The sequence below is a fragment of the Sapajus apella genome, unplaced genomic scaffold (genome assembly GCF_009761245.1).
Source record: "Sapajus apella isolate SASKATOON/1434 unplaced genomic scaffold, GSC_monkey_1.0 scaffold102, whole genome shotgun sequence".
NCBI classification, from domain to species: Eukaryota; Metazoa; Chordata; class Mammalia; order Primates; family Cebidae; genus Sapajus; species Sapajus apella.
The window spans coordinates 3,813,080-3,838,172 of record NW_022437042.1 but is presented as its reverse complement, the minus strand read 5'-3'; the positions used below and the strand labels follow the sequence as shown (position 1 = coordinate 3,838,172).

General features: G+C 40.4%; 2 protein-coding genes and 1 pseudogene across 5 annotated transcripts in view; 2 read left to right on the top strand and 1 right to left on the bottom strand.

Annotated features, from left to right (window-relative positions):
- The window catches only part of TMEM255A (transmembrane protein 255A), a 50,709-nt gene extending 42,077 nt beyond the window's left edge, over positions 1-8,632 (top strand). For both annotated transcript variants that reach the window (XM_032258402.1, XM_032258400.1), the window contains one exon: positions 6,246-8,632. In XM_032258402.1, the coding sequence (XP_032114293.1) occupies positions 6,246-6,404 (159 nt within the window). In that variant the 3' untranslated portion in view covers positions 6,405-8,632. The remainder of the gene's footprint in view (positions 1-6,245) is intronic.
- Positions 8,633-8,882: 250 nt separating this feature from the next.
- ZBTB33 (zinc finger and BTB domain containing 33) lies at positions 8,883-16,606 on the bottom strand. 3 transcript variants are annotated; one of them, XM_032258392.1, is made up of 3 exons: positions 16,310-16,606; positions 14,123-14,240; positions 8,883-13,853 (listed from the first exon to the last, which is right to left on the bottom strand). In XM_032258392.1, exon 3 carries the CDS (start codon positions 13,849-13,851, stop codon positions 11,833-11,835), a length of 2,019 nt encoding a protein of 672 aa, XP_032114283.1. In that variant the 5' UTR covers positions 13,852-13,853; positions 14,123-14,240; positions 16,310-16,606; the 3' UTR covers positions 8,883-11,832. The 3 variants fall into 3 exon arrangements, with proteins under 3 accessions (XP_032114283.1, XP_032114284.1, XP_032114281.1); XM_032258393.1 differs by lacking the exon at positions 16,310-16,606 and adding an exon at positions 14,512-14,900; XM_032258390.1 differs by lacking the exon at positions 14,123-14,240 and having other exon boundaries at positions 16,310-16,605.
- LOC116536576 lies at positions 16,552-24,392 on the top strand (annotated as a pseudogene).
- The last annotated feature ends 701 nt before the right edge of the window (positions 24,393-25,093 follow it).

Sequence of the window (25,093 nt, the reverse complement as noted above, 5' to 3'; positions counted from 1 at the left end):
GAGAGAGAGAGGGTTAATTCATGTTTTAGAGACCAAAGGAAATACCTTTTAAGGAAGGGAAACTCATAATAAATTTATTGATCAAGAGCCCATGAATGTTCCATGGGGACATAAAAGTATGACTGTCTGGGGGTACTTCCAATTAATCAGCCAGTTTGGCAATACAAAGCTCTTGGGCAACCAAATTTCAACTTCAGTTTGGCAAAATAATTGAAACTTAAAAATCTGATTAAGTTGAATAACATGGTGTTGTGTTTGGTTTAGATGACAATTTGGAGATGTCTGTGGCTCTATAATGCAACAATAATACATTATAGTGTGAACATAGACTTGTTCATTTGTATAAAATATAGCACTAGTTCAAAAAGGTATCCATTAACCCATTTATGCCAGAGGTTGCAAAATTATTTTTTGTGAAAAATCAGACATTGGTGATGACCTTGAACAAGAGGATACAAATAACTCCCACAAGCTTAGCATTCCAATAATGGAACACTAGGCACAAATGGATTAAAGCTTAGAAAATATAATGATAGAATTAGTTCTAAAGCCTACTATGTAATATGCAACAATATGTAATAATAATGCATATAATGCTATATGTATTATTATTGCATTATAGAGCCACAGACCTCTCCAAATGGTATCTAAACCAAACACAACATTTTATTCAACTTAATCAGATTTTTAAGTGTACACAGGTAGATAACTCAGGTAACTTGTTACCCAAATAGGTAGTATAGACTGGAAAACACAAATATGTTCAAGAAGAGCATAGATAATTTCAATAGTGACTGAGGCAACAAGGAATTCTTTAAGAGAATGCAGGGATGTTGAAGTTAACACAAGGAGGGTCATCATTCTTTTGGGGTCCCTATAATAAAAAGTCATCCTGAAATAGAGGAGCCACACATGAGTCTGGCCCAAGATACTTCCTCTACTTTTACATCAAAGTAAATTACATTGATTTCAGGATTTTCACTTTATAATGAACCCTTTAAGTAGGGAAAATAATATATCTGGTTATGGTTACCACAAACTCTAAGGCTGGAAACCTGTCTTTTGGGTATGGAGCATCATTCCTCATTCAAATCCTACTCCAGAAATGAAAGCAAGATAGACAATTCCAACAGTGACTTGGGTTGTTGGTTTCGGTTCAATGTTTACTCTGTGTTCCACATGCCACGCATTGAGCTAGGAGCTATGGAAATAGAAATTAAATGAGATAGTCCCTGCATTAGTCTAGAGACTTGGGGGTGGGGGGTCAGAGGACAGCAGTGGGGACAAAAAAGTAAAGAAACTGTTTCTCAGAGTGCTATGTAAACAGTATACCTAACCCAGAGAAGGGATCCAGATTTAGCCACTTAGTCCAAACCTATACTATGGGCTTAAAGCAGGGAATTTAGGGATTGTAGAAGTCTCTACTTTTTAGTAACAGCTGCTATCCACTGAGTACTTACTATGTACTAAGCATTGTGCTAACTGCTTTACGTGTATCATCATTCAACTATTTACTTCTTTGAAAGAAGTACTCTTGTAATTGCCATTTTTAAGATAAGATGACTGAATCATGGAGAGATTAAGTGACTTCACCAAAGTTACAGAGGCAGTAAGTGAAACAGCAAGGATTTGTATCTAGGGCTGTCTGATTCCAGAAATTGGGTTGGAAGGTTTTTGAAGTTGTGAATCTGAGTGGAACATAGATCTTTTTCCCAGTTAATTTTGGGATATTTATACTTTCTATGGTTTAAATTGTGGGCTTCATACTCATGGTCCTCAGAAAGGGTCTCTTTACTCTTTTTTAGTTAAATTATTAAATTGATCCCCAGTAAACAAGGATTCCCTTTCTTCATGCATTCCCCAGGGGAGAATTTAGGGGCTGCTTGGACACTTTTTATATGTCTCCCAGTTCTTTCCCTAGGCTCAGGTCTTTAGTATTTCCTGTTTTAAGACTTTATAATTGTATAGCATAGCTCTCAAGAGGGTAAGATTTTAAGTGATTTCTCTGTAGAACTTAAATGGTTTCATTTTAGTATTTTAGTTGAGCTTTCTTTTGCTCACCAAGTTTCATGCCCTTATGGTTTCATAGACAAAAATACCAGTCTTTACACAAGAAGGTCAGCCAGGCACAGTGGCTCACACCTGTAATCCCAGCACTTTGGGAGGCCAAGGCAGGTGGATCACCTGAGGTTGGGAGTTGGAGATCAGCCTGACCAACATGGAGAAATCCCGTCTCTACTAAAAATACAAAATTAGCTGGGTGTGGTGGCTTACGCCTGTAATCCCAGCTACTCAGGAGGCTGAGGAAGGAGAATCAATTGAACCTGGGAGGTGGAGGTTGCAGTGAGCCGAGATCGCACCATTGCACTCCTGCGAAACAAGAGCGAAGCTCCATCTCAAAAAAAAAAAAAAAAAAAGAGGCCAAGAAACATCTGCTTATATTCCCAGATAAATAAAAAGCAGTCAGCAAATGCACTCCAGATCTGAGAATAAAACTACCAGAAGTACAGACACACCTCCAAAAGGCCAGAGCTCCCTCATGCTCTTCTGACTATAAAATGACCTAAGTTACAACCAGAAAATGGACCTTTCTAGACTTTGTTCTGAACGATTTCCCATTTTGGTTATTTCCAAGTAGGACTACTTCTGTGACTTTGGGTTTGGTGATTTCAACTTCCTTTTGACACTGAGGCTAATAGAGGGATGAGGAAAAAATACAATGTTTTGTTGTAACACCTCAAAGTCATACCCTTATTGGGTAGCTGTCCAATAAGGAAGCCTGGGAAACACTTCTTGTGGTCAGACATGAGCAAGGATTTGAGTCTGGTCAGCTGGCCCTGAGGAAGTTTTGAGTGCTGAGCTTAGAGAAATTGGATTCTTTCAAGCACTGGATTCCAGGGTATTCTTGCTTCTCAGGAACAACCCATACTCCAAAGCAGGAAGGATATAAGCTGAGACTATCTGTACCTCTTTGCTTATCTATCCAACACTCATTTCTCTTGTCCTTTGCACTATTTCCCACTACCCCTTCAGCTTTAGCCAAGTAGTCCAAAATCTTTAGCATACAACACATCAGTTTCTACTGCTGGAAAATTAAACCCAGCTTTTTATAAACCCCTCAAGGTTCCTAGCCATACTTTCCAGTCTGGCATACTGGGCCAGTCCCCCTACTTTAATCATAGAATAGTCCCTTTCCCATCAATTTGGTGACCTGCCAAGTTTAGGCTTAAAACAAAAGTCTCAACCTATGCAATTCAAAAGTGCCTCTGTTTATCCTATTTATTAAATCACAAGGGTACACTAGGTTTTACTCTAGCCACTAAAAGTTACTCATTATAAATTGGGCCAATTTGATACAAGGGTTGCTTTAATCTTGGGGGAGGGCAGTTTATAGTACAGGTTGCTGAGAGCCTTACAAGGCTGTTGTTGCTATCACTCAACTTTTTCTTCCCCCGCCCCCTGCTGTCAAGTTTTTCCTTTCTTCCCCTCTTTTCCCTTGTTCCTGATTCACCCCTATTTTTCCTCCTTCTTTACCCACTCTTCTCTCCATCTCCCCAGCCTTTGTTTCCAGGAGCAGAACAGAGGGAATGCACAGTACCAACAGATGCTGGGTTTTGCCCTTGGGTCACAGTGTCTTTAGTAATTATCACCAGCCAGTTTCAGGGCTCTTTGTGGAGTCACTGTCCCACAAGTCTCCTGAAGAGAGAAGCATGCCCTGACGGAAATGCACATTGATCTTGAAGAGTATAGGTCAACCATCAAGCAGACAGGTGGCAGGCTGAGGTGGAAGAGGAAAGCCACCTGTGTCCCTGAAAGGGTGGTGCTCCTCTTTGAGCATCATCAGCCTGTTGGTTACCCCAGCCTCTTAGCAGCAGCTCAGGAAGCTGGAGCTGACTAGGCCCATCAGTAGGCTATTTAGATGCTCTTCATGTTTGATGGTATGCAAGGATTCAAAGCTCTGTTCTCCTGAGCTGCCCACAGCATTATTAAAGTCACACTCTCAGGCAGGAACCAGAATACACCAGGCCAACTCCCCAGCTGTGACAAAGCCAAATCTTTCCCAAGGTGCCTGCCTGTTGCTAGGAAACTATGCACTGGTACTGTGGGCCTTTTCCCCCACAAAACCCCAAGGGTGTGTGGACTACAGCCAGTTAACTCCCTAGCTCTGCCAGGAACCCTTCAATTTTATCCTTAAGACTCCCAGCATCCTCAAAGGGAAGTGAGAATCATGCCCCCTCCCCCCATACTTCCCAAACACAAAACTGAGAAGTGAAAACCCAAGGGCCGTTGTACCACCCCCTTTTATTATCAAAGTGTACAACTGCCACCCACAGCAGCTGCTGCCCACAGAAGCCTTTTAATGCCTCTCAGGACAGAACTGCCTTTAGCTTCACTGCAGGAAACTTGCCTCTCCCTTCTGTGGCTGGGAACACCTAAAACTGGCCTACAGGCTCTCATGTCATCTCTGTAGCGGGATTTACAGAGGCAGTGAGTGCCACATGCCTCACAGAAATTCTTTGCCCTGGTGGGTTTTTTTTCCCCTCTCCGGTTAAGACGAGAGCGTTCTTAGTTGAGGAAAGCAACAGAACAGGAGGGAGAGAGAGGAGGAGGAGGAAGGGAGAGTTTGAAGGGTGCAAGATGGAAAATCAGGAAATCACTACACTGATGTTTTAACAAAGGGTATCATCGTGGAGGAGAAAAATTGAGTGTTTGGGAAGGAATCTAGATTGTCTCAAGTCCACTGCCTCAGGTTGTTTTGCCTTTAAGGGCTCTCCAGATTCTATGAACCTGCCATTTCTTCACTCAGAGTGAAATAATGGATGGGATTTGGGAGGCAGGGGATGATGGAAACTATCATCTCTTCTCAGTCTTAACATTATGTGATAAGGAACAGATTATTTCTGTGTCTCAAGCAAGGCTTAGACATCTCAACATAGATTTTATTTATTTATTTTATTCGAGACGGAGTGTCATTCTGTCACCCAAGCTGGAGTGCAGTGGCGTGATCTTGGCTCACTGCAACTTCTGCCTCCCAGATTCAAGGGATTCTCATGCCTCAGCCTCGTGAGTAGCCAGGATTACAGGCTCCCACCACCACGCCCAGCTAAGTTTTGTATTTTTACTAGAAACAGGGTTTTGCCATGTTGGCCAGGTTGGTCTCGAACTCCTGACCTCAGGTGATCCACCCACCTCGGCCTCCCAAAGTGATGGGATTACAGGTGTGAGTCACCACACCCAGCCTAGATTTTGTTTTTTTAAAAACATGCCAAGTTCATCTTATATGCTCCTGAAATTGTATTCACTCATTCAAGATTTGTTGAGCACCTACTACTTGGCAAGTACCATTCTGAGCTCTGGAGGATACAGCAATGAACACAGCAGGCCAACTCTCCTTCAGCAAGGAAATCACTAGGGTCAAGGATATTCATGGGCCAGGGAGAGAAGGAGGCAAATGAATCCTAACATGCCAATTCACCGGGTGTTTTAAAAAATTCATTTCCATTCCTTTCCCAAAGACTAATAACCTTTCCCAAAGTCAGACAACACAAAGTAAAATTGAATACTCAGTGTCTCTGCAACCTGACATATTGCTCCTCATTCTCACCTCCATGCCTTTGTAACTCTTTGCTCTCCAACCTACTCTGCACTTGGGGATGAGGGGGAAGCAGTTAAGGTGGAATAGAAAATGTTGGACTTGGGAGTCAGAAAACTCCAAATCCAAGCAAGCTATTTAACCTCTCTGATCTTTGTTTCCTGTCTATGAGAGGGGCTCCTGACCACTGCACTACCTGTCTGTATATACTCTTTTAGCAAAGACTTTCCCAGAGATCAATGGCTCAGCCTCATTAAATGTTCTCAAGGCCAAAATTACCTTTTTGAAGACTAGTTGGGATGCTGTTGCCATAGCTCAAGGGAGACGTATTGGAGGCTTGAGTTATAAATGTAGAAAAGGGAGTGATTGATTCAAGAGGCAACACAGAAGTAGAAGCAACAGGATTTGGTAATTGATTGGATGCGGGCTGCAAGGGATCTCGGAAGAGGATTCCATATTTCTGCAGGTGGCTTGCAGCCTGAGTGACTGAGAGAACCACCTGTTCCATGCTCATTAATTCTGAGGTTTAGGAACTCTCTGTTCTTCCAAACAGAAAAATAATCTTTGGCCCATGTTCAATTTTAAATAGTAATGACTGTTCAGAGAATTGCAAACTCACTGCCTAAACTGATGTTTTCTTTTTATTACACAGCATTCTGGTGTGTTTCCATCCTCCCCTCCCTCTGGACTTTCTGATGAGCCCCAGTCTGCCTCTCCCTCACCCAGCTACATGTGGTCCTCAAGTGCACCGCCCCGTTACTCTCCACCCTACTATCCACCTTTTGAAAAGCCACCACCGTACAGTCCCTAAAGAGGAATGCCTGCCGGCTATTGAGATGATTGTGGCTTTTGTATTTCTGCTTCAGTGGAAGTGTGTAGGGTACAAAATTTAAAGTGTGACTTTTACGCATAAAGTTTTACAGTGGCCTGCCAGGCTAGGGAAAGATAGGGATGAAGCTTATTCGTTATTAGTGCAGAGCAGGGGTGGCTAGGCTGAACCCAGCACTTCCAAGAAAGGCAGCTCATACTCTCTAAGCAAGGCTGGGGAGCCAGCCCAGCAAGACGCTTATCGTGTTTGGACCTGCATTACTCTCTTCTCCACCTCTGTATTCAGCAGAAGCGTGGTTGCCATCTGTTTCACTTAATGTAAAAGAGTGTTGTCCTCAGGCCCTTGGCAGATTGCCACCCCAGCACTGAGGTTGAAGCACCTGGCTTATAGGCCCTATCTTTCCCTACCACTAAAGTCAGTCCCTAAGGAAAATTTCCCAGCTGACGGGGCTACACAGTAGTTCCAATACAGAGTTTTGGCCAGGATTTTGTGTCTGGATGTTGAAAAAGGCTGCCGACATCCCTTACCCCTTTCTTCTCTGTGAGTATGGTAAAAATGGCTGTTGTGAACACCCAGCTCAGCTTTTGTTAGTGGTACCTTCTAAAGGGAAAAGAGCAATATTCCTGCATCTTGAGTAGTGGGGAACAGTAGGTACTGTTATGGAAGCACTGAAATACAGAGCAACATGTGAGATGTTTTAAGTAGATCACTTAGGAGACAGTGGTTCTACTACATGTTGCATTATTCCAAAATACATTCACTACAGGAGATATAAATCTTACGGTTGTAATTCAGAGTTTAAAAATGTGATAGATTAGGCTCTTGGGTCGTGATATAAATTGTTACTAATCTTTGTGACTATTTAATCTTCAAATATTGTGCTTCAACCCCAGCAAGCCGCACGTATCCTGCACCCCACCCCAAAAGATTCATCTGTATTTTAATGCCACTGCTCTTATTGGTCCTTTTTTGTGTTGAGACCAGTCATGACAGCATTCCAGATTATGGAAGTGTTACAATGCCGCTTCAAGTCTGCAAAACCTCAAACGTAGCCCACTTGACAAATACTTAAGTGTTATGGTAGATTTAAAATTCATCTGGCACACCGTGGTAGGTATTTGTACAGTTCTTTTAATTATACATCGCTTTACACCATCAACTTGATGAGTTTAAAACACTTTGCACCCATGGCTTCACTTCAAAATGAACATCTTCATTGTGATCTTATATTAACCTGAAAATTGACTGATTTAAAGGAAGACCCATAATCCTACACTTTACAACGTAAACATACAGGGGCTATAGGAGGGTATCTAATTAGACGGTTCTGCAAACACAGAACACACACTGGAAAATTTTCCAGCCAATTTTGCTACCTCCCAACTTGATGGATTAGAGGTAGCAGGCAAATGCTGGTGCTCCCATCTACCTTGTAGACACCCAGCCATCAAGAATCAAGGCACAAGAAGTGCATTCTCTCATTACTAACAGTAAATGTTTGCAAGATATCCAGTTTAACTTCTAGCATCATGAATATTGTCTTACCCAGATTTTGAATCTAAAAACTATAATCCTTTTGTGTTATACAAAATTACTATGATTTTTTTACAGTTCTGAGCATATTAAAATTCTATTGGATTTCAAAAAGAGACTAATACCCAATTGAATTGCTAAAGAAGTACCAACTTGTGATACTCAATTTCTTGGCCATTTACACTTGACCGTTTGCTTTAGTGAATGTGCATATTTAATTTTTTAAAGCACCATTCCACAGTATATCCTACATTTATCACATTTCTTAAAGTGTTAAGATTCTATAGCTCATTTCTATATATTTTTCTTACTTTACAAAATAACCTGAAACAGTATACATTTTGTAACACTTATTTTGAGCAGCTTCTTTTATTACATTGAATTATATAAAGTGCATGTTACCTTAGAAAAATTGAGACTTGCTGCTTTACTCTTTTGCAAAACATTTGCTGTAATGAAGGGATTTGTATTTCCAGTATGTATCTTGACTGCATTTTGTAATATTTACTGCTTTATTCCTAATTCCGCTTTAAAGTATTGAACTGGGCATGAAACATTAAAATATTAATCCAGAACCTGTATAAACTGGATGCTGCTTAAAATCTGTATCACTGCCATGTTGGAAACTCAGACTGCTTTTGTGATGTTTCAAATGAATAAAACTATTCTCCTCCTTATCCACTTGTGTCAAGGTAGCTACAAAAGTACAGCAAATGCTCTAAAGCAACTGACACCAGCTACTCACTTTTGACTATTAGGGTTCAAGATAAAAGAGGACATGATTAACCAACACATAAAACCTAATGGGAAATTTTGCCATGCTCTCATCAGAAATACAGCTCCAGTCTCCTGCTATAAAAATTGAAAAACAATATATAAACCTATATAATTTCTGAAAAACAATCTTGTAAAACACACACTCAAACATGAGAATTAAATCATTTTATTTTTGCCATAAGAAGCTCTAAGAACTAATATCAGGCCACGGTTAATGAAAAGTAGAACTTAAAGTCATGACAGGGAAGACTGTACAAGTGTGAACATTACAGTACTGGGAGAAACGAACAAGGTCTCATAAGGTTGACCAGCTAGGAAGCCAGTGCTGTTGAGTTAGCATTTAATTCTTTAGAATATGCATGCCTTGACAATACAAAATACCTTGATCAATGTTTACCATTGTTTTATCTTTTTGGTACAATGGGGGAAAATGTGGCATTATTTCTTCATAGTGGTTGTGTGTGGGGGGTCATTACCACCAAAATCACAATAATCATTTAAAGTATATTTTAAAGGTAGTCTTGCAAGATTGTTATGGCATTTTAAAATTTCTGTAGTTTGGGCATTTTCATTTTGTCATTTCTTTGAACAAATTACTGTTTCAAATAGTTCCTATCCAGAATATTTACAGGTAATTTAGCATAGGAGTAAATCTGAAGCTAACTTCAAAGAAGAAAAGGAAGTTCAATAGCCACAGAGCTAAGTATAAGTTAGAAAAACAACATGGTAATTTTAAACAGCATCTTGCTACAGATTTCCAATCCAATAAATACCACTACCACAAATGAAGGATTTTTGCCCCAAAGAAGTATTTCACATGAACTCTGAACTTTGGATATGGAAAACTGAAGACCCTGAGACACATGCAAGTAAGAGTCTTCTGGCAAAAATACAATTTAATATTCCAGTTTCTCTCCTCCCAAAATACTCCAGAAGATACCTTTAGTAGGCACAGAATTTAAATGTCATATTCAGAATTTACAGAGCACAGCAGCAGCAAATAATTACATCCCTATTATTCAGAATGGATAGTTTTCCATTATAGAATTAGTTCCTGGTTTGTCATAATAGACTTGTAGAAACTGCCAAGTTTTATTATGACAAACTAATTGACCTAGCAGTTGAGTCTGAAAGATCTGGAAGCTCTGCTGGCATCAGTATCATTCACATTGGTAATTATGTCTAACTGGTGAAATAGCATTAATGAAACTCAAATTTCCACTGAGAACATTTCAGAGTGCACACTATAGTCAAAGAGTAATGTTATCAATATCTACACAGAAAAGAAACAGATATGGTGATTCCAGAGTTCACAGAGTCTTAAGTTATAAGGTAATTTCAAATATCCCAAGGGTTAGTTTACAAAATGGTTTGAAGGTCTAGACTTACAGAACAGAAAACAGGTAAATGCACATCACTCTACCCCTTGGCAAGCAAAGGATTTTTCTTGCATTATTGCATGTACTGATGCCTGATGTCCTCAGCTACCATCTTAAGAAACACTGAAACCATTACCTTCAAATCCAGCTTGCCATAAGAACAATGTATACATGAGAAATTATGATTAAAGCTTTAAGTTCAAAGTCAAGAAATAGACTATTTTTTAAAATACATGGTAAGGAGAAAGAAAATATCTATGTTGAACTAAGAAATACTTAAGCAAGGTTACAAATGACTAATAACTATGCACAACAATCTTTTCCAGAATCAATTTTTTCCTTTGCAAAAAAAAAAAATCATTTACAGATGTTCAACAAGTTAATCCTGTTATAAATGCTAGGCTATATATATGTTCCAACCTGCTTCCTTTTAATACTAGCACAGTTTAGTACTAGCACTTCAGTAAGTGTTAACTTTATTTTCTGAGTGTTTAAATATGTGTCATTTTAAAAAGAAGAAAAGTGGTATTTATTGTTGTCAAGACAAATGGGAACTGACAAGCCTATATAACATTCCTTATGTAGTTTTCTGATTGCTATAATATTGCAGCAATTTGCAGATGCAATAAAACTTACTTTAGAAGGGGTAAAAACCTAAGAGATCTTGCTGAAAGGAAAGTACTAGATCACTGATTCAACTATGTCAAATAAAGACTTCCTATGGGAGGGTCTAAGTAATATGAACATTTAAAATATATGGCAGTAGCCTCCCACCCAAAATATGTAAAAGTCTCACCTATGAAATCTATCATTTACAAGGATTTATACATAAAGATTCATTTGGTGGCTTTCAGATTCAAAATTTGAAAATTTTCATGGGAATGTTTTTAACCATAAGAAGCAAAAAGGAAATCTCCATTCCATTCTCTATCATGTGGTAGCCACAGAATTAAAAATATGTGCAACAGAACTTTTCATCTCCTCCTGTCTGCATTACAGAGATTTGTTTTTTTCATTAGTTTTTTGCCCCCAGAGACCACATCGCAAAGGTATAAAGTGGTCTAGCCACCAAAGTCTTTTACAGACTATGGCAATGAAAGCAAGGATTAATTCTAATTAGCTAAATCTAATTGGTTCTTTAGATGAGAGACTTTTCTGCATGGCTATTTTCATGGAGGGAGGGTAGCAGGAGGTTGCTGTCCACTTGGGACTAGCAGAATACACAACCCAAGTAGAGACTTATTCTGACATTTTCGAGAACAACTCTAAAACTTCTTATTTACTCTTTATGCCATATACAAGACAAAACACACATTTATTGTCTCAATGTTAAGAAAATTGAGAATTCAGCAGTAAAGTGCTAACATGGAAGGGGAAAAAGTTGTAAGATGTACTAGGGTATGCTAATAACTCCAGTTATTTTCAAAGAACATTCAGACTGCTTCAAATTCTATTCAGAAAACTATCTCTCCAAGCTTTTTATTTTTGCCTCTTTTAAATGAGCTGAAAGCTAAACAGATACTTGGGGGGGGGGTCTCACCTCTACTCAGAACTTTCAGAAAAATTTGCTTCTAAAAATTATCAACAAATAATTCCACTACACTTCCTTCAGATAATGCGGCAGATCAAATTTACTTGTTCGCACCTTAATTTGTTTTACAGATCTTCTGAAACCCCTGCCCCATCATCCGAAACAACACTTTCTAGTATTTCAAAGGCATTTAGTAAGATTCTGGGATTATAAATTCAAACTCAGTACTGCCATCTGTTACATTCTGTTTAAAAATGGAATCATTTTCCTGCTGAATAAAAATATCTTCCCAGGTCATTGGCTTGTTCTGAGTAGATGTGGTGGTCCCTACTGGAGGTTCTTTTCCAGTGTCAACCTTATACCCAATACCATCATCCTTCATTGCAGGCATAGTGCTTGATCTATCAGAAAGATATGCATATTGTCTGATCTGTAAAGACCTGCATGGATGTAAACGATAAAGCTTTGAGTCCCCAGAAGGATCTTGACTATGAACTGACTTTATATGTGAAGACATAAATTGATAGTTGATGAAAGATTTGCCACAGGCCAAACACTGATACCTTCGCTCCCCTGTGTGATGAATTTCATGCTTTGTGCGATATTCTGCAAGAGGAAATACCTTCTCACAGTAACGGCACGGATACTTCTTCTCCCAAGAATGAATGTTAAAATGTCTCCGCAAGCTTGTCAGACAGACATATGACCTTTTGCACACAATACAGATATAATAGACCCTTCCATCTACTATTAACTCATAGTGATCATCATGTTTTACTTTCATACGTTTGTTTGCCATCTCGCTGCCAGACGTTTTTGGTATTTCATTCTCAAGTCTGGCCTCCCCTTCATCAGGGTCATCTTTGACAGGGATCACTATGTCATAAGTATCTTCACCGATATTTGCATAAACCTTGCAACCAGTCGATAAGCCTTCAATTTCAGTAGCTGTATCTAAAGTAATGATCTTCTGACCCTCCATTAGATGTTTTGATCCTAAGCCTGGATCATTAGTATTTCTAGTAATTATATCTGAAATTTTTAATGAATTGGAAAGTGGTTCTTGAAGAAGTGTAGGAATCTGCATCTTCTGTATTAATGATCCATCAAAACCGGTATTTTGGGAGGTATCAGCCTGTGGGACCAAAGATGTATTACTGACGGCCGAGTCAGGACTGGAGCTAATAGTGTCATCATCATCATCTATAATTTCCTCCTCCTCCTCTTCATTGGCCTTGTTTCCTGTTAAAATAGCACTGTTTGGTGTCGGCTGATTCTGCACAAGTAAATTGATTGAAGAGGGCATATGATTTGGAAGTGAAGAACTGACATTTGGTGGTGTAGAAAGTGGTGTCTGATTTAACAAAATAATGTTGGGAGTCAGATGTGTTGGAGCTGAAGATACCAACAATTTTTCACTTCCTTGTGTTTGGCTCAGAGTTGCCTGATTCACAGGAGTAGGAAGTTTCTGAGTAGGTGTGATATTTGTTAAAGGGGGAGAGTTATTGCTAGCACTAGGTGCAACATCTGAAATAGCAACAGGGCCTGGGTTAGATTGGACCTGTGCCGCTGTGTTATTATTCGGCAAAGTCTCCTTTGCGGGCAGAATCTCAGAGCAAAAAATGACATCATCATCATCATCGTCAGAATCGGTAACAATGATCTTTTTCATTTCATAATCTTCGGCAGATAATGAAAAAGACTCTGTGATAATAGGCATTATAGTAGCCCCATTATCTTGGGCTTCATCTTTTGTTTTTTGTATTACAAGGTTCTTTTCACCAGAATCAGGAGGTAAGGGTTCAGTATTACCATCCTGAGCTGTACCTGAGATGCTTTTAACCTGTGACAATGGGACACCAAGCTCTGCTATAAATTTCACTCCTAATAACTGCCCTGACTTAATTAGCTCATCAAGCAAATCTGATCTAACACGAACAATTTTAGAACTATAGATATAATTGAGAATTTCTGCAAAGATCTCTGCTCTTATAAAGCTCAGTTCAACAACTTGCCCGGCAACAGAGAAGAGCTGATGGAAGTAGGTACTAGAAGCTGAAAGAATATTCTTGTGGGCCCGGAATTTTCGGTCTTCCACAATAACGGTAACATCACAGAAGAGTCCATGGCCACGTTGCTCATTCAAGGAGTTCAGCAGACTGCCAGAGTACTGAATGTCTGTAGCAGAAATCAGTTTTCTACTCTCCATGCCTTTAAGAGAATGAGAAGAGAGGATGGGAGATGATTAGAGAGAAAAAACTAAAGTACTTATCATTTAGAATCTAAGCGGCAGCATCATTAAATAGTTTATTCAAGTTTTAATCAGTTTGGCTTTTTTTTTTTTTTTTTTTCGCTTTTACAGAAATTGTTCATACAGGCTAGCTTTTGGAACAAGTGTCAAATCCCATTACTTCCTCCTGAGAAGAGCTGAGCAAGTTTTACACCATTATACAGATTTGAAGAGTAATCTCCATAGTCACCTTCTTTTGAATCTTAGGTACATGTATCTCCACTAAGTGATTTTTAAAGATTAGAATTAATTTTCTTAGTCCCAATTTTGGGTTTTCTCTCCAAGAAGAGGTAAGAGTTGATTTTTAACTGTCAAAATTAAGAAAAATCATCATGAATGCACAGAAGTTATTTCATCTGTAAATGATTTAAATGTCAGAAAAGCTTGGTGCGTGCAATACTGAGTCTGAAATACATACTCTTAATGTTAACTAATCTTTAAGAATACATGCAGAATCTACACCCTGGAGCCAATGACATTTGTAAACATTGAAAATTATTATCTCCCAAAGTCCCATTATTTTTCTGTTATTTAAATTGGGGTGCCTCATCTTGACAAACTATTAAACATCTTTCTTACCCTTTCCTCTTTCTTCATCCCCTTGTCCCTTCCCCTCATCTCTCCATCTTTACAATTTCCAGAGGTGGAATGTTAAACAGTGCCAAGTGAAGTCAACAGACACTATCATAAAAAAATATGACAAAGGAAAAGGAAAGTTTACCATTTCTAAATACCCACTTCCAAGAAAACATGAAACACTTCATTTTGTTGGTAAATAATTATGTGCCTTGGTATGAGAACTTTTTCACACCAAATGAGTTAGTGAAAATGTAAACATTAGCTTATTGGAATAGATTACTCTAGAAGGGGGGATCTTAGTAGATTGCATTGCTGTGTGACACTAGCAAAACACCATTTTTTGCACTTTGCAGAAGATATTTCCAGTAACAAAGATGCCAAAGTTTAGGGGAAAAAACCCTACATTAAAATATATATAATATCCATACATATTATATATGGATATATTTTAATATATGGATATTATATATTAACAATTAGTTGACAAGTACCTTTACTGAAGAAATATTTTTATTAATATTCTCTCCCTTTGAAGTTACCAAAAGGGTATAGATGTCACAATGCTTAAGTTATATACACGTGGAGGGCAGTTCTGTCTCAAGTATCTTCTAAATTTTTCAAAATGATACCTTAAGAACAAACAGCAAGCAAAGAGTCTAAAAATCAAAGATTTAAAACATTATCTATTTGAAGGTGTTGCATGTTAACAGTCCCAAGGAATTCCAGGTTACCACAGAGGCATTCAACGTCAGAAAGGGTGACCTTTGGACAGTTTGCCAAAAACCAGGGCTTCTAAAATACGGGCATTTCGACAGAAGTAAATTTTAAGTGGAAAGACAGGTTTTCTGAAAACGGCACACAATTTTTGTCGTTTGCACACGGGGTCCTCCAATATGGGAATGCGTCAAATGTACGTGTCCAGGTGACACTGGGACTCGGTTTCATTTCGTTTATGTGTCCCCCTCCTCTTCGTCAGGGGGGGGCCAGGACAGCACAAGTCGGTCTGAACCCACCCTGAAGATCTGAGATTTGACTGTGGAAAAGCCACTCTACATCACTGTGAAACAAACCCTTGATCGAGGGCAGGTTTGGAGAGGCTGGTGACGGTGGAAAGAGATAAAAGCCATCCGCGAGGGAGTGAAACAAACCGACACGCGGCTCCCTGCCGCAGCTGAACCTCATCTCCCTTCCTCCACCTCCCTCTTCCCCGCATGGACCCTGCCAGCTGCAACCGAGGTTTTAACCTCAATTCACGTGCAAAGCAAGCTTCTTGCAAATACAGATGGAGGTAAAAACAGCAGAGTGAGGGAGGGAGGAATATGGGGTACCAGGGAAAGTAGAAGGTAGCAAACGGCAGGGTGGGGTGTTGGGGGGGGGAGAGATGAGGCGAAGCAGGCGGCATTGTTGTGCCCCGGGAAGGGGACAGAAAGGAGAATGGGCCCGGCAGAAAAGCTCTAAATCAAAGTAGGGGTAGGCGGAGTAAAAGAGGCACAAAAAAAGCAGGGAGCGGAGCGAGGGAAAAGCCAAGTGGGTCTCTATGATGGGCTCCCCGCGCCCTGGGGCCTACCCAGGGCACCGGCAGCTCCTCAGTCCCTAACGGCGAAGGGGACCGCGCCGCGGCCCTCGCGATTCGTCCCCTCCTTCACTCCCCGGCCCACACAAAGAGCCGAAGGAGCGGAGCCTCCGACTCCGCCGCTTCCTGGTTCAAGTGAGGCGAATGCAAACGCAGGCGCGGCCCAGGGACGGAGAAGGCAGGCGTGCTCCTTCGCCGCCTCCCGGATTGGGGCCGGGTCCTCACCTGCTTCCCGGCGCCGCCGCTGCTCCTCCTCGGGACGCGCGGAAGGCTGAGTCCCCTAACAAGAAGAAGCCGCACTCCCCGGCGATTTTGCCCCTTCTTTAAACGTCGCTCCAGTCTTGGTCGACGTCGACGCGGCCGCCGCCTCCTACCGCCACCGCTGCTACAGCTGCCCCACGCAGCCGACAGAGGGCACAACGCGTGGGCGAAGCGTTGAAGTCAAAGGCGCCCTCCTCTTCCGAGCGATGGCCGGGGCTGTCCGGAAGGGCCCGAGCTTGAGGCGGCTCCACTTCGGCGCCGTGCTCTGCCTTCGGCTCTTTCCGCAAGGGGGCGGAGGAAGACTGGGAAGCTCCCGTGTGTTCGGCTCTTTCCGGAGGGCGAAACGGTGGGAAAAAAGGAAAGGGAAAGATCGTAAGGCAGTCGCAAGCAATTGGATGGAAAGGAAGCGAGTCGCTTTCACTGAAATTCAATGAGAACTTCTAGGGCATACAAACTTTTCGTGACTATACAGGTTTCATTTCTTTTGCAAGTTTGAATCTACTCTGTTAGAATCTACTCTGTTAGAAACTACTCTATTAGTTTGAATTACTCTGCTAGATGATAAACCATCTTGAAATATAATCAGAATAAATACAATCAAATATAAATTAACTTCTTATGGTAACTCCAGTTCTGGGATAACAAGACAGCAACTACATTACAGTAACTGCTTTTAAGGAAGAAAGTTAGTGTTTGGACAACTACTGTTTTCTTAATTGAATACTAAATGGTGCAGTACTATGTTAATTCCCTCATTTCAACTTGCATTTACTGACCCCGTGCTTGATCTGTAGCAAAAACCCTATGTTAGGCTCTCTGGAATACCAAAATGAATAACCCGAAGGTCTCTACCTCTTTAAGGAGTGCAGTGGGTTAGGTACACAAACATGGACAAAAATATTTGTACAAGGTGAGAAGCAGAGAGAAGGGAATAGCAAATTGAATGCTGTCATTTGAGCTGTATCTTGAAAGATGAATAATATTATTTGTATTTTTAATTTTTTATTATTACTATTTCCATAGCATTTCATCTTCAGAGGGCCTTAGTGTCTGACACATAGTAAGTGTTTAGTGATTAATGACCGAATAAATACATTGTGAGTTATATAATTTTTTTAAAATCTTCTGGTAATACCCTTCCAACTGAGTTCCATGATGAATGAAGCAAGAGGATGGGTGTTTGGGGAGCAAAATGTTTCCCTTTTAGGCTGGCTATTGATCATATTCAGCTAAGGAACCAAATAGTAACTATTTTCTGCCACAATTAAGGCCATTCACTATCTTCATTAGCTTTTTTAAGAGATATGTATAGGATAATACTGCATTCATTTCCAAAATCTTGAATTTGTATTTATTAATACCTTTCAGTTGGAATTCCTGTGCTTATTCCCTAAAAAAATCTTGCTAAAAATGTCCATCAGGATATTAGACTGAAAACAGATCCAACTATATGTAATTTTCTCCAACAGGAAATCAGACATGGATGTCATCATCTACCCATGCCTAATCTATTCTACATTCTCCTTGATAAAGTAAAGCCACATACTATAACAAAACACTGAAGTGGTGTAATATAGCTGTATTTTACATGGAAATATGCAATTCCTTAAGCTCTTCTCCAAGATTTTGTGTTATGGGAAAACAAACTATGTGGGAATTATTGCATGATTGATTTTTGATTAGGATTTAACATTATGAAAGTTTCATTGTTTACCATAAAGACATTTCATGGCAAATAAAAGTATGCTGTTGTAAAATAAACTAAGGCAGATTAGTATTTTTCCTGGCAACTGAGCACTTAATGACCATTTTTCTGAGTTATCCTCCCCAAAACATAGTAGTTTAAAAAAAAAAAACTTAGTAATTAGAACAAAGTATATCTTGAAAGTTTAGGATCTATTTATCTTTCAGTAGCTTAATTGACGGAATCTAAAATGAGACATCTTTGAAATACAGATCACAGTGGCAGTAGATGCCACTCTAGATATTATGTTTGTTGATCACCTCTCAGTAAATTGGAAGGCACAATACAATTTATTTTGCAGCAACATTAACATCACCGAGACTGGCAACAGAATTGCCTTGCCTTTGTCACTTTTCTGAAAGAGTTTTAAAAGTTTGGAGTACCAACTGACATATGATGAAACCTATTCATTCAAAGCTCAGGAAACTTTCTCTTCCCTTCTTGCTGTATCTCTCACCCACTAACCAAGCAAAAACTAAACAAGTTTAAAAGCTGCCTGTAATGAAAGAGGATCCAAAGTTCAGGAAAGGAATTTTGTTTGTAGGAAAGCAGAATAGACCAAGAAACTTTAGTGGCCCTAATAATTGTCTTTGGGACAGGATCATTGGAAAGTTTCATCACTTTTCCATTTCTCAACTAGTTATTTCACCTTTTACTTTTGTTTTTATCTGGAAGGCTTAACCCTACTTCAAACAACCCAGTAGATTGTAAAGAGAACAACTGATATCAAATGGATTTGGAGGTATCGTTTCACATTCTAGAAAGATTGTACTGGCTGAAAATGGAATGAGTTAGGTTTTATAGTCATATTGTCAGCATTCGCTTGCCTTTTGAACTTGATTATGAATTCCATGAGGGCACTAACTGTCCTCTCCTGTGTTAAAATGCCAACAATCTTGTGGGTGCTTAATATATGTTAACTGACGATGACAAAAGATAAAACGACACTCATTCAGTCTTAGAGCCCTTCCTGTATGTTATACTTATGGTTACAGATTTGGTAAGGTCACTCTATGGGATCTGCAGAAACCCCAGTAAGGCAGAGTAGAAGAAACAAAGTCTTGTGGAGAAGATGTGAGTGGGTTGGAATTCTGATACTGCCACTTACTAGCTCTTTGATCCTGAGCCTGATTCTTCATCTGTAAAATAGGGATAATAATACCTTCCCACAGAGTCACTTTGAATTAACTATGCATAGTGTCAAACTGCTCACGGTTTTCAGAATATGCCGTGCAGTTTACTGCTTTCAAGTCTGTGCCTGGAGCCCTAAGCTTGGAATAGTCATTGCCTTCATAGCCACACTTTGCTTACTTAACCTGTTGTCTGGTTAGTTCCTGGTAAGTGCCTGGTCTTCCATAAAAACCCAACTCAAATATTAACTTATTTGTGAAGCATGCCTTGGCTCAACAAATTGTAGATAGAGATGGTTGCTTAATGCTGAATGAATGGGCATCTGGCATCCAATAAGTGCTAAGTATATGTTGCTTTCTCACCACTATCCCCTTTGCTGCTTAATCCCAACCAATCTCTCCTTAAGTGACCTGTTTAATACTGCCTATTGCCATTTTTTCTGAAAACTTTCCAAAGTCAATTGGATAGGGATATCTAACTCTCCTACTGTGAAAGGAGGAGTTGATAATTGCTAACAATAATACAATCTACAAAAAAAAAGGAACAGACAGCTTATTCCACACTTGAACAAAATTGAGGGAATATACCACCCATGAGTCATTTGCAAAAAATTACTTGGCAATATACAAAGTCAAATAAAATAAGAAATGAGTCCAAATAAAGAATTAAGAATGGAGATTTTGCAGTAAGCCAATCTATTTAAGTGGAGGACTAAGCCCAAACAACAGATTGATTATGACTGTGTGACAATGGAACTTATATAAACCCCAGCACTGTAAATTCCATTCATTTTTTCAATACATATTAAACATACATCATTTAGTACTTACTCTGTGCCAGGCAATGTTGTAGGCATTGTGGATATAATTATCATCAAGTTGAAATCTTGGTCTTCATGGAAGTTACATTATAACGGAAGAGATATACAATCAACATTTGCATATTTATAATCTAAATATATAGCACAAGATCAGAAAGTAGTAAGTGCTATAAAGAAAAATAGAGGGAGGGGAACATCACACACTGGGGTCTGTAGGGTGGAAATAGGGGAGGGACAGCGGGGAGTGGGGAGTTGGGGAGAGAGAGCATGGGGAGAAATGCCAGATATAGGTGATGGGGAGGAAGGCAGCACATCACACTGCCATGTGTGTACCTATGCAACAATCTTGCATGTTCTTCACATGTACCCCAAAACCTAAAATGCAATTAAAAAAAGGAAAATAGAACAAAGGGATATAGAATGATGAGGGTGTTATTGTAAATTGTGTGATCAGGGACAGCCTCTCTGAAAAGGTGATGTAGGATCAAAGAATGGAATGAACTAAGGGAAAGGGCCATATAAATATCAGGGGAAGAACATTTTAGGCAGTGGAACATGTCAACAGCCTTCAACCAAAGACTACTAGAAACATACCCATAGCTGACAAATTGGGTTTATTACTCTTACTCAAAGGAGGGAGAACACACACTATAGGTAACTATGATGTGTTTCAGTAAGAGGTTGTTAGAATGAACCTAGTATAGGATTTGGGCAATATGAGGGAAGGTCTAGGAAGCAGGAGTTCCATCTCAAGACACATCAGAAAGCAGGGGCTATGTGATTGCACATTTCAATAATCTTATTGAAATGGGAAATCTTATAGGAAGAGCAAACTAGAGGGAGGATAAAGCTGTACATTAACTGGCAAAGTAGCAGTGACCTATGTTGGCCAAGACGGGGTGTTTGGTGTTTTCTGGGTGTCACAATGAACTTGTTTTTGTCTGTACTTAGACAAGCTTATGAAGTGGTCTTGTTTTGTCTCACTAGGTCAGTCTCCCAGTGATCTTGTCTTGTGTTGGTGTTCTGTGATTTTATGTTCAACAAGAGAAGAACATGCCTAACTGTGAGTGCGAGGCCAGCTTGTGGATATCAGGGGCTGCCCCCACTTCTTTTCTCAAACAGCAAGCGAAAAGGCTTATAAGGAACAAGGCTGGGTGCTGTGGCTCACCCCTGTAATCCCAGCACTTTGGGAGGCTGAGGTGGGCGGATCACCTGAGGTCAGGAGTTCAAGACCAGCATGGCCAACATGGCAAAACCCCATCTATCCTAAAAATACAAAAATTAAATCCCAGGTACTTGGGAGACTGAGGCAGGAGAGTCGCTTGAACCCAGGAGGTGGAGGTTGCAAAGAGCTGAGGTCGTGCCATTGCACTCCAGCCTGGGCAACAGAGGAGTGAGACTCCGTCTCAAAAACAAACAAAAAAAAAACATTTTAAAAGTACTGGGAAAGGAAGGAGGAAGCACAACAGTGGCTATCACCTCATCTTTAATAGAAAGTAGTCACTTTTTGCTGTATTATTTTATGTAACATACTTATACTAAAACATTGTTCTTTATTTGAAATTCAAAGGTAAGTGGGCCTACTGTATATTTCTTTTTGCTATTAACAAATCTGACAACACTGAAATAAACACACTTTCAGTTGTCTACGAAATACTTTGGATACTTTGTCCCTTTTCTTACCATCTCAGATTTTTCTTTTAATTCAAATAGACTCCAAAAAAAATGTGAATCTATTTGAGCCAGTCCTATCTGTTATATATGTACATATATACACATATAACCAAATATACATATTTTATACACACAAACACACAACACAGAGTGCAACCAATATTATAGAACATGTAATATACACTCACGGAAAGCACCCGAACACGAGCAGAATTGACTATGTTGTTGATACGGTCATTCTGTGAAATGTCTCCAGTGGCTTGACGTCTTGCCATTCAGTAGTTATTTCAAGTACGAGCCTAAGAAAGACGTGGTCTTCGTGGGGATTTAGACCTGGCGAGCTCAATGCGGAACCAAAGGATAAGCGAAATCAGTTGCAGTGGTGGTTTATTAACACCAAGACACACATCTCTTCAACTTGGCCGGAGGCCACGCAGACATGGGGAAAGGTTTTGCCAACGTACTCGCAACGATTCCCATGGTTTCCTTTGCTCCCAGCTGTTGCACGGGCTGGTTTTTTGGAGCAAAGGCAACGGATACTGCTGAGGCTCCTGAGAGTGTCTCGTTTTCGAGGCTGCAGTAGCTCCAGTGTCCGGTTCTGCGGTACCGAGAGGGAGGCCTCGGGCTCCGGGGGGAAGTGTTGCAGTTGGTCCTAGAGCCCCAAGCCCAGCAAAGCCTCCGGTTCCCTGCTGGGGCGCAGCTCTCGCTGAAACTCTCGCTCTTTGACTGGGGAATGGAATGGCCTCAACTAAGGCTTCCGAAACCTGCCCTGCCGCTCCCTCTTGTGGTCCCATTCTCAAGAGCGGCTCTCTGCGCCGTGGGCCATCTCCTTTGCTTCTGCGCCCTTGTGCGACTATTGCGGCAACTACTTACGCTCCTGCCGGACGAGGAGAGGGAGGTGAGCCCGTGGCAGAGGTGAGTGAGATCACGATCGCACCTTCGCTCTAAGGAGCCCGCTTGCTTTCAACGAGTTTGCTTCATCTTTTAGCCCGCTTCTGACCATTTGCATTTCGCTCCTTCTGCCTTCACTGCTCCCATTTTCATTCTTTTCTGCAATCTGTCCACGGCAGCTCCTTGTTCGCCCTTCTCTCTTACATTCTCACTCATCCTTGGGCCCCTTTGTAGTGTGCCCTGGTCTCCCTCCACCCTCTTTCGCATCTGATCTCGGGGTGGACACGGCTAAGGGTCACAGACCTATGTATAGCATTTATTTCTTTTGTGTTACCATTCGTGAACATGTTTTTATTCTCCACTAGACTGAGTTAGTGGAAGGGAGGACCCCTATTTTATTCATTACAGAATTTGCAGTACCTGGCACTTAGTAGGGACTCAACCTACTGAATGTGTTGTGTGTTGTATGTTGAGTGAATGAACAGATGGGTTTGAGATACCAACAGGCTAAGTAAGGGGAAATTCCTTGTAGGGAGTTGGAAAGGGTTGAGATTAAGGGTTTAAATTGGAAAGGAGAAATACCTTCCTCTGAGACAAGATAATTGGATGAATGCAGGCAAAGTGATGTGCTAAATTGCAGATGTGGCTACCTTGACGAAGGTCTTAAGTGGTCTCAATCTTGACCTTGAAGAATGAGAGGAGAGTGAGATGAGTTTTCCTCTAATGAGAGTGAATATTGGAGTAGGAAGTAGATGGTTTGAGAAAGAAAATAGTTATAATTATTGCTGTGTACGTACTCATATCAAATGTTTATTGAGTGTGTCAGGTACTATACTGAGTGCCTTACATGCAGTACGGTTAAAAAATGAGAAATTTTAAAACATTACAGGTATTGAGGAGCAGGTTGAAATTCCAACAGTTGGGAGATGTCTTGATGAGTCTTTTTCTTCCACTAGTGGGATATAATAAAGCATAGAGATGACAAGGACAGCTACTGGATTCAGACTTTCCGAGTTTGAAGCCTTGCTTTGACACTTAATACCTGTATGACCTTGGTAACCTCTCCAAACTTCGGGGTTTTTTTCCACATGTAAAAAGGGGATACAAAAGTACTAACATTTTTAGGGTTATTGTAATGATTTAGTGCCTTGCACATAGTAAACATTTCACAGGTGTTAGCTATTACGGTTTCATGCCTGGGAGCAGAAGCAGTAAAAACAGTCCTGAGTCAGGTTAGAGATACATCTCTTTTGCCCATGTGGGAGAGCTGAGTGAAACTACTGTGCCTTTTCTCTGAGGAGCCCTCCTGCCTTTGGGATAGAAAGGTCCTCCCAGTTTGTGTCAATCAATAAACTTATTATTATTATTTTAGAATCCTAAACAAAAGATATAAGAACAACTTGGGTAAAATTTGCATTTGTGCACATAGAAGATAAATAATTTATCTTAAGGTACAGATAAAACCAGGTAGCAGCAGGTACTGTTATAATCGTTTGCTGTTCATCATGTTGATGGAGGAAGGATTCTCACCCTTTGTGATATGGAGTAGCTGAACACAGGACAGATGAGATCAACAGCAGTTTATTAATCACATATACTCACAGCTGGAATGGGAGAGAACATAGCGTGCCATGAATGGCCACACAGAGGTTGCTGTTGGTAAGACAGTGAATAATCAGGAGCTGTGGGAGTTAGACTTTGTGGTATCAAGAAATTAGGCAGGCGCGGTGGCTCACACCTGTAATCCCAGCACTTTGGGAGGCTGAAGCAGGTGGATCACGAGGTCAGGAGTTTGAGACCAGCCTGACCAACATGTTGAAACCCCATCTCTACTAAAAATACAAAAATTAGCCAGGCATGGTGGTGCATGCCTGTAATCCCAGATACTTGGGAGGCTGAGGCAAGAGACTTGCATGAACCCCAGAGGCGGAAGTTGCAGTGAGCCAAGATCGCGCCACTGCACTCCAGCCTGGCAAGAGAGCGAGACTCCATCTCCAAAAAAAAAAAAAGAAAAAGAAAAAAAAGGAAAGAAATTGAGGTAATACCCGTTTTCCCTTGGAAGGATATGATTGGCTTGTTTGAATAATTCCAGAGGCTGACAGTGTACTAAAATCTGCTACCCAGAGATACGCTCGAACTGCATCTGGTCCCTTTGAGAAGGAAGGTCATTTGGCTAGGCGACCTTATTTGCAGGAGCAGAATGAGGAGGGGAATTCACAATTAGGCCATTGGGAGCCCTCCTGGTTTCCCCAATTGTCAAGGTAGTACACAATAGTGGGCCTTAATTTTGTGCCTTACACCAGAAAGACTGTCTTTATAGTCTGGCAGGCATCCTTGGTCCCTATACTCATATTCCAAGAATTATTAGACGTATGTTTACTTTTAGATTGCCTGCTGTTGAAATGAGAAACCTCTGAGTCTAACTCTGTATACTTATAATACCTTTTCCCTGAATAAAGAAGTAAAAAATAATTTATTCAAACAATAA

Bases quoted from the DNA above. Each gene is read 5' to 3' on its own strand.
- ZBTB33 (XM_032258392.1), bottom strand. From the start codon at position 13,851: ATGGAGAGTAGAAAACTGATTTCTGCTACAGACATTCAGTACTCTGGC.